The sequence below is a fragment of the Macaca mulatta genome, chromosome 7, assembly GCF_049350105.2.
Source record: "Macaca mulatta isolate MMU2019108-1 chromosome 7, T2T-MMU8v2.0, whole genome shotgun sequence".
NCBI classification, from domain to species: Eukaryota; Metazoa; Chordata; class Mammalia; order Primates; family Cercopithecidae; genus Macaca; species Macaca mulatta.
In genome coordinates, this window is record NC_133412.1 from 9,865,205 (window position 1) to 9,879,887 (window position 14,683).

The window sequence follows — 14,683 nt, forward strand, 5'->3', positions numbered from 1 at the left end:
GGTCTGAGTGGAAAACTTGCTGATTTCAAAGGGCAGTCGTAGTATAAACTGTCAGTTAAAGGGAGATGATGGGAAGGGAACTAAAGCATATTGCAAGCCTGTTATGTGCCGGGTGCTCTAAATGTAATCATCTCTATTCCTCACAGCAATCCTGTAGGTAAGTATTTGATTATTTGCATCTCACAAATCCATGAATGAACTTGGAGAGACCAAGTTAACTTTCCAAAGGAACTAAGCCTATCTGTATGTTAGGAGCTGGGATTTGATCCGTGAGCTCTGTTCTTGTCTGACTGCAAAGCTGAAGTTAGTATCACAATAAAACACAACAGCGAGTGATGAAGTGCTGTGTGGAGGTTGTGGAGATTTGGCTTTCTCCAGGAAGCCAAAGTACTTTCTAAACCACTTGCTCAAGAGAAAACAGAGTGGGTCATGTGCAATAGAAGTATGTTACTTAAGGAAACACTTGCTGTCGTAACAGACAAAAAAATTTTATGGCTCAATGCAATAGAAGTTTATTTTTCACCCGTGTGAAGCCCTGCCAGAGGTGAGTGAGGCTGTGGTGTGGTGGATGGTTCAGCACCCCAGACTGCCATGTTTACACTTGACACCCACAGTTGCCCTGGCAACATGTAACAGGCTGACCAGGAGATGGGGATGGGGGATGAGGAGAAGTGGAGCATGGTATGAGAGGTTTTTATGCTTTTCGGTGATGTATTTCACTTCCAGGCCTGGGAATGGAATACATCACTTGTGCCCACATTCTACTGGCCTCAACTCAGGCAAATGACTCCACGTGATTGCAAAGCAAGGCTGGGAAATTCGTCTAACTAGGTGCCGAGGAGGAAAGGGAAGTGGGTTTGGTGAACAGCCAGTGAGTCTCTGCACAGGAGTGGGAGTTTGAGATGAGCAGTCCTATCCAACTGGATCCTAGAGGGAAGGTGGCTTCTGGTGTTCTAAGTTACTACTGTTGTGAACAGATTCTGACCTGTGGATGCTAGTTGTTTTGGTGAATTAACTCTTAGAGTAATGATAAATGTCTTGGCTGTTCCTCAAAAACCTTTGGCTGTTTGCAGTAGATGATGGATGTCTAGAGAACACCCCCGACACCGCAGAGTTCAGTCGAGAGTTCCAGTTGCATCAGCATCTGTTTGATCCGGAACATGACTATCCAGGCTTGGGCAAGTGGGTAAGTCCTATCTCAATTGTTAGTAGATTTTGCACTTCAGTACTCTGAAGGTGCTGATGGCAGGGATAAGCAATATGGGCAGAAGGAGAGAAGAAAAATTACTTAGAAGCGAATTTTTCAGAGATCTCTGGTTGACAGACCTTCAAGTCATTACTATTCAAAACCACACTTATGTGTCCAGGCAGCAGTCTACCAAATCCATCTAAAGAGACACAACCTAACATTGACTGTAGTCTCCAGAGGCTTCTACTCTGGTCTACTTCACAGCCTGTGTCATACACATCCTAAATATCACCAGTGTTTCATGCATCTCTACAGGGTTTTATCAAAGGATATGATTTTTTTTTAAAGTGACACAGAAAATTTGCAAATTTCATCTCTAACTAAGGGAGATGATCTCTGCGGAATCAAGGGAATCAAGATACCAGAGCTTAGAAACAGACATATATAATTCTGCTTTATAGAAAGAGAAAAAAAAATTCCAAGATGTGTAACAGTGAGATTGCTGTTGGTCCTAGGTAAGTGCGTATAGCTGTCAGTTAAGGGAGTTGTTTATAAGCACTTGGAAAGAGAAATCATGACCATTTGGCATTGGCGTGCTAAAAGCAAATCTTGCCGATCCAATGATATTCTTCCGTTTGCCAGCATCATTCATTTATTTGCCAGCTTGATGAGGGAAATGAAGTGGGCATGGTGCATTTGGACTTTTGCAAAGCAGTTGGCAAGATCGTTTTATGTTCCCCTATTGAAAGAGGTGAAGAGAGACAGCCTAGGCAACAGAATATCACCAGAATGGGGCTTGTTAAAGAGTCCGTGTACATAGGGAGGGAGATTTCACATGGTATTCTGTGTGTCTTAGCACTACCCAACTTCACATTTTTATCAATGTTTGTAATAAATAGATAGAACATGTACTTGTCAGATTCCCAGAGGATGACATGAAGTTGGAAGAGATGCCATCAGATGACAGAGTTGGGATTCAAGAAGATCCCAGCAGACTAGAACAATGAGCCAAACGAGATCAGAACTGAGTGGGGATATGTCTGTGTTTCTGTGGTTGGGCTTATGTAAGCAGATGCTGAAGCCATGGGAGAAAAGTGGGGAAATACCTAGGAGTGTTCATTCACATGTAACAGCAGGTGGCCAATACGTCTGTGGAATGAATGAGTGAGTGAATGAGCAAGTATCCCAACTCCCTCAGCCCTTCTAAAGTCCTCATCTCTTCTCAGCGCATTATTGGCAGATGGCCTTGCTTACTACTTCACTGGGAATACTGAAATTTCAAAACTAAACTCCCTCCCTTCCTTCTACATTGTTTTAGAGAAATCTTCATTAATGACCACATTTATTTTTTTCAGTGTCTTGCTTTAACATGCATTGTCAGTTCCCTCTGTCTTCAACATGCACACATTTCCTGTCTTAAAACAACAAAACAACAACGTTCCTGAGTTAATTTTGCTTCTTCCAATTTGCATTATTCCATTTCCTTCATAAACAGTTCTGTTTGGAAGAATTGGTTTGCAGAGCCACTTTCCAGCCTCCTAGTAGAGCTTAAACATGTTGAATGAAATAGAAAAACAACTTTAGGTTCTTGAATAGGAGACTGAAATAATAAAAGCCTTCTATAAAAGAAGTTATTTTGGTGGCATATTAAAGGATGATGTAAAAGGAGAAGAGACTGATCCTAGACGGGAAGAAAATATGGGAATCATTTCAGTTATGATGACTGTGAACACAGTGAAGAAGGGTGAGAATCCAAGACATTGTAAAGGGGGAAAAACTATCTAGAATTGGTATATGGGATAAATACAGCGTGAAGAGGAAATAAGAGATATGTCAGGTTTGTATGAAATGGATAATATGAACTTTTTCTTTGAGTGCATTTTAGAAAGAAAGAAGAGAGGAATAGAGGGAGGAAGGATGTAAAAAAGAGAAGAGAGAGTGAGGGAAAGAGTAGATTACTGAGGAGTACTGGGAAGGGATCCACAAGAGGTGATCAAAGCATTACCAAACAGAAGGAAAAGCCAGCTTCAATAAGGCACAAAGAGAACATATTGAGCCCGCTGTTTTCCAGGCACTGCGCTAGATGCTCAGTATACAGGAGTCACCAGGACATGGTGCTGGTCTTCAGAGAGCTTATAGTCCTGTGTTTGAGATGAATTGCATGAAAATGAAATGAATCCAACTTTGCACCACTCAGCTTCATGTTTTGTCTGTATTCTGAGGGCCAGGGGCAATTATTAGGGAAGATGGAAGACAAGGGTAGAGGAAGATCCAGAACTGAGGACTGGTGTGACTGATTGGGATAGTAGCCATGAAGGAAGTCAAAGGTACTAAGGAGGGCAGCACGGAAGTTTCAGGCGGGAAGGTCTTCAGCTTCACTGGTAGCCTAGAAATGAGACAAAGAAAGGAGGGAGACTGAGTCAAGGTGTGAGTGAAGGCAAGGAGCCCAGTTGGTGGCATGATGAGGTGGGAGGGATGAATACATCTCTTTTCAGCTTTCCTCATCTCTTCTTGAAAATCTTCACCGATTTCTCTCACCAAATTCCACTCACTTCCAGTGCCCCAGCATGAGGCCAACCACTGTCCTTCATTCTCTGTGCTTCCTTCTCAAAACACTGACTTGAGTTTCTCTCAGTCTTTCCTATTCTTTGGCCACATTAGAGCTAAAGACTAGAATCTAGGACCAAATGTAAAAGGAAAATATTAGAGATCAGTGACCAGGAACAATATTTAGATACCTTTTATCATCTTCAATTATGTGGTTACTTAAACTTAGGTTTCCTTGTTTATTTTCCCATTACCACCTACCAGTAAAACATTATTTCCTTGGTTTTCACACGGAAGTGTGAACTGAGTATGTCTTGCTTTTCTAAACTGGGAACCACAAACCTTCCTCAGTGCTTAGATGGAATGACAGTCTCAAGCTTGTCTTCAGCCCAACCATCCTTTAAGTTAACAGCGTCACCATCTTTCATGATAGAACAGCACAAAGACCCTGCTTCCTTATCTGCTAATAATGCTTCCTTGTTTTTGACACTAGCTGGAGCTGAGCTGCATCTTTAATGATGATTCACATATTACACATTTCAGTGTCTACCTTGTTTCCTGCATTTCTCTCTCTTTGTTAGTGCATCAAGACACATTTGTTAACGGCACATCATATGCCTTGCTGGCCCTGTGTTAGGTAATGGGAATGCAAAGATGACTCATAATAGTAATTGTATTACATAACACATAATACTATAATACATAGTAAATAGTAATGTTTATTGAGCACATACTATATGCCAGACACCTTTCTAAGTAATCAATCATCTTATTCCATCTGGCCATCCTTGTCATTCTCACTTTCCAGATGAGAAAATGCAGGCTTGGAGAGCTGAGGAGACTGCTCAGCCTGCAGAGCTGGGATTTGAACCCCATCATCTGACTCCAGAGTACTTTACAAGCTGGATACGTTCCCTACCTTTTCATGGCTCATTGCTCCTCATGTGTCCTGTGTGGTAGTCCTATGGAGTCCTATTGAGGGCTGGCTGCCTTCCAGACAGTGGGTGTGACTACACCAGTGGTGACCACACCAAAGGCTGGCTACTGTGCATGCCGGCTACCCACTCCCCCTTTACACATTAACTGCTGATTGTTACTTACTTATGAAAAAGTTGTCTCAAACAGCAAATTTTTCTCCTTTCCAAATGTTTTCACACCTTTTCATCAGCAGCTGAGCACAGCCAGTGCCTGAGCCACAGAGATATGAGGGACCAGGCCCCTCCCTGACTTGCTTTGTCGTTCCTGACCTTAACATGTTTGATGAGTTGAATGCTCTTCAGTGTGGATTTGACTCAGGTTTTTCCATGTGATTAGACCTGCTTCGTATTTTATGTCCTACTTAGTACTTTACATCAGGAAGCACATGATGTCAGTCTGTCTCTTGGCTGGCAATGTTAACTTTGTTCAATTTGTTAAAGTCCTGCCCTCCAGGTTTCTCTGGTGTAAAATTCCCTTAGAAATTAATAGTTAATCTGTGAGAAGACGCTTTGGGGCTGTGTAAATATTCTGCTCCCCGTTCGACTTTTAACCAACAAACGTAACATCCACTGATGATGCCTACCAGATTCAATGATAATGATGATAGCTTCAAAATGATGATTTTCTTACTCCACTATTCTTTCTGCATTTACTAGTTGACATTCTATTCTAAGCAAGAGTTTCCCCTGCTTCTCTATTTATTTATTTATAAATGTGTTTATTTATATAGTATAAGTATGGATTCGTGGATTCAGTAATGCATATTATTATGTATTTTGGTGTTCTAACTGTCCAAAATTTGGCCAGTGGGAGTCTCCTCAAGCTGGCTTTTCTTTCCTTTTGACAAGACCCCATCATTTTTTGGAGCACTTCTTTACTTTTTGACCTAATTAGATATTTCATCTTCACCCATCTTTGTACTTTCCTTCCTAGCCCTGGAATTAGACGTTTCTCCAGGAAGCCCCCTGGTTCTATTTAGGAGAGTAATTGGAAACCAGGATCTGGACAGTTGTCCAAAATCTTGATGGCACCATGGAAAGCCCTTTTAATGAACTTGAACCTGCTACTCACATGGAAAACAGGCTTACCACTCCCCAAGGAATCAACAAGGAATGGGTGTGAGGAGAGAGAGCTGATTTCTTTTCTTTCCATTTGTATGCTTCTCTTACCCATACCATACCTGCAATGCCTTCAAGTCCATACAATAACGGGGCTCATTAAGAATGTCCCAGACACTTTCATGCAGGGGTAGGGAAGCATTATCCTGCTAATCCTAACCCTAGCTCTTAAGGAGACACGGGAACCATCTTTGAGAGGCAGATTAGCCAGGCCTTTTGTATTTCTTTTTGAATGAAGACTCTTATGGGTATGACCTGCCCCAGGATCTCCTAAATAATGAAATGATGCTGCCTTTACCTGGCTGATGGCACAGTGGAGCTCTGCCAGGGCTGGCTGACAGTCCCACCCCATGGTAGTAGCTCTCAGGTTCTTCCACACCCCATCCAGCTCAGGCAGCTGAAAACAATGGTGCACATGAAGAAGCCCTTGTCCTCACCCCTTCCCGCCCTTCCCAGCTCTAACACCAGCTCTTCGGACATTCTCTGCCTCAGGAGTTTTTACATTCACAGAAGGGCAACCACAGACTGTAGAGAATGAGCCTCACAACAATATCCTCATTGCTCAAGAAAATGATCCGCAAGTCTGCCTTTTCTCCCTTCTGATATTAAATTGATTCATTCCCCAAGTAAGCAGGATATAGAGGCCGCAGCCAGCACTGGCGTTTTTAGCAGTAGAAGTTCCTTCACTCTGGCACCGCCTCCCTGCATAGTTGAGGTTGGGCAAGAGATCTGCATTGTAAATTGCAGGTGGGGCAGATTTTAATGAACATGAAACATGACGAAGCTCATTCTTGGCATTGGTCATTTTCAATTCCAAATCCACCACTAAAAATACATCTTTATAAGTGGACAGCTCAGAGGATACAGATTGTATAAACTTGTTTCTTACCAGAACTCTATCGTTGTCTTTTTTTTTTATCTTAATGTCAGGGTATTTTATTTAGAACAAAATGAATCACCTCTTTTATACATTATTTTCCTCCAGATAAAAAAATCAAATAAATAAAACAACCCAAGCAAAGCCCCCCGCCCCAAATCCCCTTCTCCCTTTCTGTCTTCAGGTTAAGCGTTCTGTCTTTTAGAATCTCAATAGAAGGGAAATCTGTTGAGCATGTGTCTGATATTCTAGAGCTCATTTAAGCCCACTATGTGTTTGAAATACAGCAATATGTGGAAACACTTACACAAACTGTGGTAACAGAGCCCTGCCCCCCAACCCAAATAACTTTCCTTTCTGCCAAGAAGTTTTTTGGCAGTTTTTAAAAGGTTCACTCTATTAAAAATGTTACAGACCAAATGGTTTTCCAATTGTCTCGACTGGGGGCACTGACTTACGCCACAGACGAAATGGTTGCAGAAGTCAGAATGTCTCATTTATTTACACGAGGGATTGTTGGTAATAGTCAGACACCACTCCAGAGAGCGGTTTATGTGTACAGTTTATAAAAAGGGAGTTAGATAGAAAAATACACGAGATAAAATTATTTGTTTTAAACAAAGGCTGTTCAAAGTGAGGAGACGGGTTTCCAGCACCCCTCATGTTTTAAAATGTCGTATTTCCCTGTTTATGTGATTGTTGATGACACTGGAGTGCCTCAGGGCATTGCAGAGGACTTTATTAAAAGCTGAACCACCACCAGCTTTTCTCTTGTGGTCTATCTTTCTGACACGACATTCCTTTCATCTAGTTTTGTTTCCAAAATATGTGTATGCAAATATCTAGGGGACACACCAAGTATTGCTTTTAAAATAGACATTCACCAAATTTGATCCATACTTCTGCATTTTTGTTTTCTTTTCTCCCCATTCTAGAACAAGAAACTCCTTTATGAGAAGATGAAGGGAGGAGAGAGACGAAAGCGGAGGGTAATAGCGGCTGGCTGGGTTGTTGCTGGGATGCTTGGAGCTTTCTGAGTGGGGCAGTGAACAGGCTGAAACCCTCGCTTGCTGGGAAGTCACAGAATCCTGGCTTGTGTAGTCCTGAGAAACACTGGTCCGTGTGATGAGGGCCACACCCAGAAAGTCTGTCCTTGGTTTCTGCGATGGCTTCCCCAAGCTTTAGCAGATGATTTTTAGTGGAACACCTAGTTTGTGGTGATTCTATTAACTCCATTTCCGTTCAGGAAATGTGTATTGCTTCCCCCATCAGTGTGGGACATATCTGGGGGGACATGAGGGTCTGTCTGCCCTCCCAGGGTCTGTAGGCCAGTGGGGAAAACTGATCACACATCTACATCAATTCTATAAAAAACACAAGACAGGCCGGGCACGGTGGCTCACGCCTGTAATCCCAGCCTTTGGGAGGCCGAGGCAGGCAGATCACGAGGTCAGAAGATCGAGACCATCCTGGCTAACACGGTGAAACCCCGTCTCTACTAAAAAATACAAAAAACTAGCCGGGCGAGGTGGCGGGCGCCTGTAGTCCCAGCTACTCGGGAGGCTGAGGCAGGAGAATGGCGTGAACCCGGGAGGCGGGGCTTGCAGTGAGCTGAGATCCGGCCACTGCACTCCAGCCTGGGCGACAGAGCAAGACTCCGTCTCCAAAAAAAAAAAAAAAAAAACACAAGACAGGCTGGGCACGGTGGCTCACGCCTGTAATCCCAGCCTTTGGGAGGCCGAGGCAGGCAGATCACGATCACGAGGTCAGGAGATCGAGACCATCCTGGCTAACACGGTGAAACCCCGTCTCTACTAAAAATACAAAAAATTAGCCGGGTGTGGTGTCGGGCGCCTGTAGTCCCAGCTACTCGGGAGGCTGAGGCAGGGGAATGGCGTGAACCCGGGAGGCGGAGCTTGCAGTGAGCCGAGATCGCGCCACTGCACTCCAGCCTGGGTGACAGAGCGAGACTCCGTCTCAAAAAGAAAAAAAACAAACAAACACAGGACAGAAACAGGGAAGTGCTAAACTCCTGCTCCAGGAAATAATTTTGAAGGAATTTGGGAGCAACCGATGAGATGAACAAACCTAATTTCTCCTATATATCTTTTTTTCTTGGCCTAGCCAGACTGATGTAAAATCTACTAGATCTGTAATATTCGTTTGCTGTCTGTTGAATTTGCTGCAGGCTTAGTTTTTAACCATCCCAGGGCCGCCCAAGTTAGGAACTTGGTCTAGGTACTCCACATTTAGCTACTTCATATACAGTGTTGCCTCACACAAAACTCAATGTCACATTTGCTTTGGCTTTCCAGGGTATTTTATAGCATCAAGACTTAACTAGTGATCAAGGTCCATTCTGCTAATCCACTGGTACCGTACTAGTCAGAAGGGCCTGGCCACCTGCCTCTTTTTTGATCAGATGAAGGTGGGAGGAAAACAGCGCCACTGTTACATGGTAAAATGCTATGAGATAGCGACCATTTTAGTTAAAACATACAAACCTAAGCATGTACTCAAAGCCACTGACGATTTATTCAGAAGAGCAAGTGCCTGGATCCTCTCAAAATTTGGGAATCTGGGCAATGGTAATTGTGGCCATTCTGAAGGGTTTTGCCAAATATAGTCAGAGCGAGTTTTAAGAGGTGTGGATTTTCTGGCCTCAGCATCAGTCCTCAGGCCCCCACAACAGAAGGTTCCAAGCCCCTGTGCTGCCTGACAAAACACAGAAGACATACAGCAGTTTTCTATGCAAGAAGTAGAACATTTTTACCTCTGGAAACAAATCTCTTTTGAGGAGAGTTAACAGAGTTATTAAGAGTTTTTCTTGGTGATTACAGCTTCCAATAGCAGATGGTGATGGAAAGGGTCCAAAGGGTATAATGTGGTCTTGAGGGAGCATCAAGAAATTCCATTCTAGGAGCTCAAAATACACATAATTTACCAGTAACATGGCTTGAATATCTCCCTACAACACAACAAGAACATTTCCCAATAAGAGCAATGACTGACTTAAAATGAATAAGTTAGCTTGAAGCTTTAATTGTCTCTACTTCCTGGGCCACCATTCCTTCTGCCCTGACTCAGTGAATGACCATGGGGCATGACTTAGGTCATTTTTCCATGAGACTAGTGATTACCAAAACTCAGCATACTGGCTAAGACGCATGTTATAAAGGATTTTACTTTAGCCTCAATTTCCTCCACATAGGAAAGGCTTAGAATTTAGGAAAAGAAGGGTCACTTTGACCCAGAGATATCAAATTCTTCCTATTCTTGGGCATCTACGAAGACCCATTCTCATGCCATAAACCATGGGCCTTTCTGGATTGATAAGGAAGCAAGTTGGTCCTGCCCATTATCAGGTCTCAGATACTGTTCCCATCTTGATTGAAGACCTTAACACTGCCCCCACACCACCCCCAGTGCATGAATCAATATAAAGAAACTATAAGCTTTCTTTTTTGAACAATGAAGCCTTCTTCCAACGAAACTCAGCATCTGCTGTGAGTTTCCAGAGGACATCGTAAGCAAAGATCCAATCCCAGTGGTTCTTCCAGTTTTGAAATGGGAATCATGGTTTCTGTGTGCCCTACCCAGTCTCTTGCCCAAGTGAGAGAAGATAAATACAGAAGTGCCCTGAGTTTTTCAGAGCACAATTAAAGCCAAGGCTCAGCTGGGCGCAGTGGCTTGCGCCTGTAATCCCAGCACTTTGGGAGGCTGAAGCAGGTAGATCACCTGAGGTCAGTAGTTCAAGACCAGCCTGGTCAACATGAAACCCCGTCTCTACTAAAAATACAAAAACTAGCCAGGCATGGTGGTGCGCTCCTGTAATCTCAGGTACTCGGGAGGCTGAGGCCAGGAGAATCATTTGAACCTGGGAGGTGGAGGCTGCAGTGACACGAGATCATGCCACTGCACTCCAGCTTGGGTGATGGAGTGAGACTCTCAAAACAAAACAAAAAAACGAAAACAAAACAAACCCAAAGCTCATTATTATTATTCCTAAGTGCTGGATTCAATACTCAGTTAAATATTTATCAAAAAAGTTCACGTGATTCCTCTTTTTACTTCCTCATTAATTTTTCCCCTCCCCTCCAACCTTTGCATGTTGTGGGTCTGGGCAGGACTTCTCCCATGAGAGAGAGGTTCTCCTCAAAGTTGCAACCAAGCCCCATATGGCTGTGTGCAACTTTATGTACTCACCCAAATCCAACTGAATTCCTCATTGCTTCACAAATAAAAGGTCAATCTACTTTTAAATGACTATGAACTTTTAAACTCTTAAGCTGTTTCTTGTTAATATTTGAGCTGTACTATTTATCTTACTTAAACAGCTTATGAACTTTTTAATCTCATATTTGATAAACTTGAACCTCTCATGTCCTCCTTTAACATATTAGAATTGGCCGGGCGCGGTGGCTCAAGCCTGTAATCCCAGCACTTTGGGAGGCCGAGACGGGCGGATCACGAGGTCAGGAGATTGAGACCATCCTGGCTAACACAATGAAACCCCGTCTCTACTAAAAATACAAAAAAATTAGCCGGGCGAGGTGGCGGGCGCCTGTAGTCCCAGCTACTCGGGAGGCTGAGGCAGGAGAATGGCGTAAACCCGGAAGGCGGAGCTTGCAGTGAGCCGAGATAGCGCCACTGCACTCCAGCCTGGGCGACAGAGCGAGACTCCGTCTCAAAAAAAAAAAAAAAATTAGAATTTTTGGAATAGCTATTACTAAACAAAATGTTTGTGATACTGAATATACTTTTTCAGTCCACACTTGCTCTACTTACCCAAAGATTCTGATATGATCCCCTGGGGTAGGCCAAACCACTGTAATTGATAAAAGGAATTTTTATTATTTTAAATATTTCTAAGATGAATTCTCAGCGAGGTGTTGTCTTGTGACATGTCACTTTTCAAATGTCTGAGGACATTGCTCACTTTGTAATTCTCACCTACTTTGTGATGCATCTTTGCAGAGTGAGTCGGACCTTTCACGATTCATGTGTTTAGCAGTCAGAATGTGAAAGAACATTTGTAAATGCTAAACTCAGGTTTCATTCCTTTTCTTTTGATGAATGTCTGTTCACCTTTCAAGAGTCATGGCAGGCCACGTCATGGACCAGAGAGCTCCCCTGTGAACAGCCTCCATTCGTTCGTATGTGGGGATTGAGCATGCAACAGGTTGCTGCTCAATTGCTGATTGTTTGTAACTACAGCTTTTTTTTTTTTTTTGGAGGTGGAGTCTTGCTCTGTCACCCAGGCTACAGTGCAGTGGCGCGATCTCAATCTCGGCTCACTTCAAGCTCCGCCTCCCGGGTTCACACCATTCTCCTGCCTCAGCCTCCCGAGTAGCTGGGACTACAGGCTCCCGCCACCATGCCCGGCTAATTTTTTTGTATTTTTAGTAGAGACGGGGTTTCACCATGTTAGCCAGGATGGTCTTGATCTCCTGACCTTGTGATCTGGCCGCCTCGGCCTCCCAAAGTGCTGGGATTACAGGCTTGAGTCACTGCGTCCGGCTACAGCTTCTTTCTTATATTTTTGTTCCATTATTGGAAGGCAACTTCAATGAACAAACATCTTCCAAATCTTCTGAATTTTTTTCCTGCTTGTTAAATACTATTTTGTAAAGTTTCAATTACTAGTTCAAATCCAAACCTCAAAAAATAGATATGTATTAGAGAAGGAATGGAGAAACATTTACTCATTAAGAATATCAACACATGAAAGCGATTTCAGAGTACGGAGTCTTCAGTCAAAAACAAAGGAGCCTTCCAGCCCTTTCAGGAAGCTTCCTTTTGTGCTTCAGTTTTTGAATTTGACTGAAGGAAGGTGGCAGTGATCGCTTGAGCCCCTAATGAATTCTCCTCAGTAAAATACTAGCGAGGAAGAATCAATCCCAGCAGCAGGGTGATCTGCGACCAGTCTTCAGATGCTAATTCCCACTTGGCCCTACTCTTCTTCTTTAGAACATTTTTTTTTTTTTTGAGACGGAGTCTCGCTCTGTCGCCCAGGCTGGAGTGCAGTGGCGCTATCTCGGCTCACTGCAAGCTCCGCCTCCCGGGTTTACGCCATTCTCCTGCCTCAGCCTCCCGAGTAGCTGGGACTACAGGCGCCCGCCACCTCGCCCGGCTAATTTTTTTGTATTTTTAGTAGAGACGGGGTTTCATTGTGTTAGCCAGGATGGTCTCGATCTCCTGACCTCGTGATCCGCCCGTCTCGGCCTCCCAAAGTGCTGGGATTACAGGCTTGAGCCACCGCGCCCGGCCTTTAGAACATTTTTCATGCAAAATATAATTTAATGCATTTCAGATTCCCCCTCCTACCTAAATAGGGCCATAGAATAATAATTATCTTTCTTATGGGTTTTGGTCCCTAACTTAGTAGCAAGGACTTATGAGCTGGTTTACCCCAAAGCTTTGTGCCAAAAATACTAATTTTTAAAAAGACCACATTGCATCTGATAAAGGGCTATATAGTTGTGTGAAAAACACAATTAGAGCTATCTATCAGTCAGAAAATGTTTCATAGGCCACTGAGGTAGTAATTCATACACTGGAGTAGTTGTTTGGTGGTTGATAGGTGCCACTGGTACATTGTTGTTAACCCAATAGGCCAGAAACAATTCTTGTTCATTTCTTTTCTGAGCTGTCTGTATCTGATGTTCACATATAACACCAAACCACGTGGTTTTTGTTTGTTTGTTCGTTTTTCAGAGTGTCAATCCATATCTACAAGGACAGAGACTGGATAATGTTGTGGCAAAGAAGTCTGTCCCCCATTTTTCAGATGAGGATAAGGACCCAGAGTAAAGAGAAGATGCTGGATGAAAACCCACATTACCTATTAGGCCTCAGCATGGCTTATGTGCACGTGTTAATGGAGCCCCTGTGAATGACAGCATGTTTCTTACATAGATAATTATGGATACAAAGAAGTTGTATGTTGATAGTGTATTGTCTTCACACCGATGACTCTGCTTTCTGCTAAATTAGAATAAGAGCTTTTTTGTTTTTTGGGTTTTTAAAATGTGGATCTGCAATGATCATAAAAAAATTAAAATGTAAATGTCAACAATAAAAAGCAAGACTATGAAAGGCTCAGATTTCTTGCAGTTTAAAATGGTGTCTGAGGTCATACTATGTTGGCCAAGTCTGTAAAAAGCTGGCATTCGATTTTGATTATGAAGTTCATCCAGCCCTTGGGCATTGTTATACACCAATAAAGAAGGCTGCACTCAAGAGGAGGAGCTGACACATTTCACTTGGCTGCGTCTTAATAAACATGTATGCAAGCATTGGCATATGAAGTTTTCTTTTTAAAGCATGATAAAGAACAATTTCTTTGTGTAATAGAACAGCCTGATCTACATACATGATAGCATATGACCCTAACAATAATACTGTGAACTTAATGGATCTGGTGTTATCCCCATTTTACAGATGGCAGAACTGAGATGCATTCAACACACCATTGGGAATCATCGGCAAAATCCAGCTTGAAGAGACGCTACAGGATAAGTAGCCTAGCTTTTTCCAACAAATAAATGGGAGGAGGGAAAAGTGCTGGGGTACTGTCATAGATTTTAAAAGGCTTAAGAGACATGAGCCAAATACAATGTGTGTGGGTCTTATGTGCATCCTGACTCAAATCAAATCAAGAAAAGTATTGATCAGACAATCAGGGAAGTTTGAGTAGTGACTGAATATTTTGGTATGATTTAAATGTTACATAGTATTTATATTATGGCTATTTTTTTAAAAGAGCCCTTATCTCTTAGGGATAAATACTGAATTATTATTATTATTATTATTATTATTTTATTTTTATTTTTTGAGATGGAGTCTTGCTCTGTTGCCCAGGCTGGAGTGCAGTGGCACGATCTCAGCTCACTGCAAGCTCCGCCTCCCAGGTTCACACCATTCTCCCGCCTCAACCTCCAGAGTAGCTGGGATTACAGGCGCCCGCCACCA

The 14,683-nt window shown here is 42.9% G+C and overlaps 1 protein-coding gene across 4 annotated transcripts in view; it reads left to right on the top strand.

The window, feature by feature from the left end:
- Window positions 1-14,007, top strand: part of SCG5 (secretogranin V) — a 56,156-nt gene extending 42,149 nt beyond the window's left edge. For 2 of the 4 annotated variants that reach the window (NM_001260672.1, XM_015141775.3), the window contains 3 exon segments: window positions 1,074-1,186; window positions 7,645-7,698; window positions 13,427-14,007. In NM_001260672.1, the coding sequence (NP_001247601.1) occupies window positions 1,074-1,186; window positions 7,645-7,698; window positions 13,427-13,522 (263 nt within the window). In that variant the 3' untranslated portion in view covers window positions 13,523-14,007. 4 annotated transcript variants of the gene reach the window in all.
- Window positions 14,008-14,683: the final 676 nt, after the last annotated feature.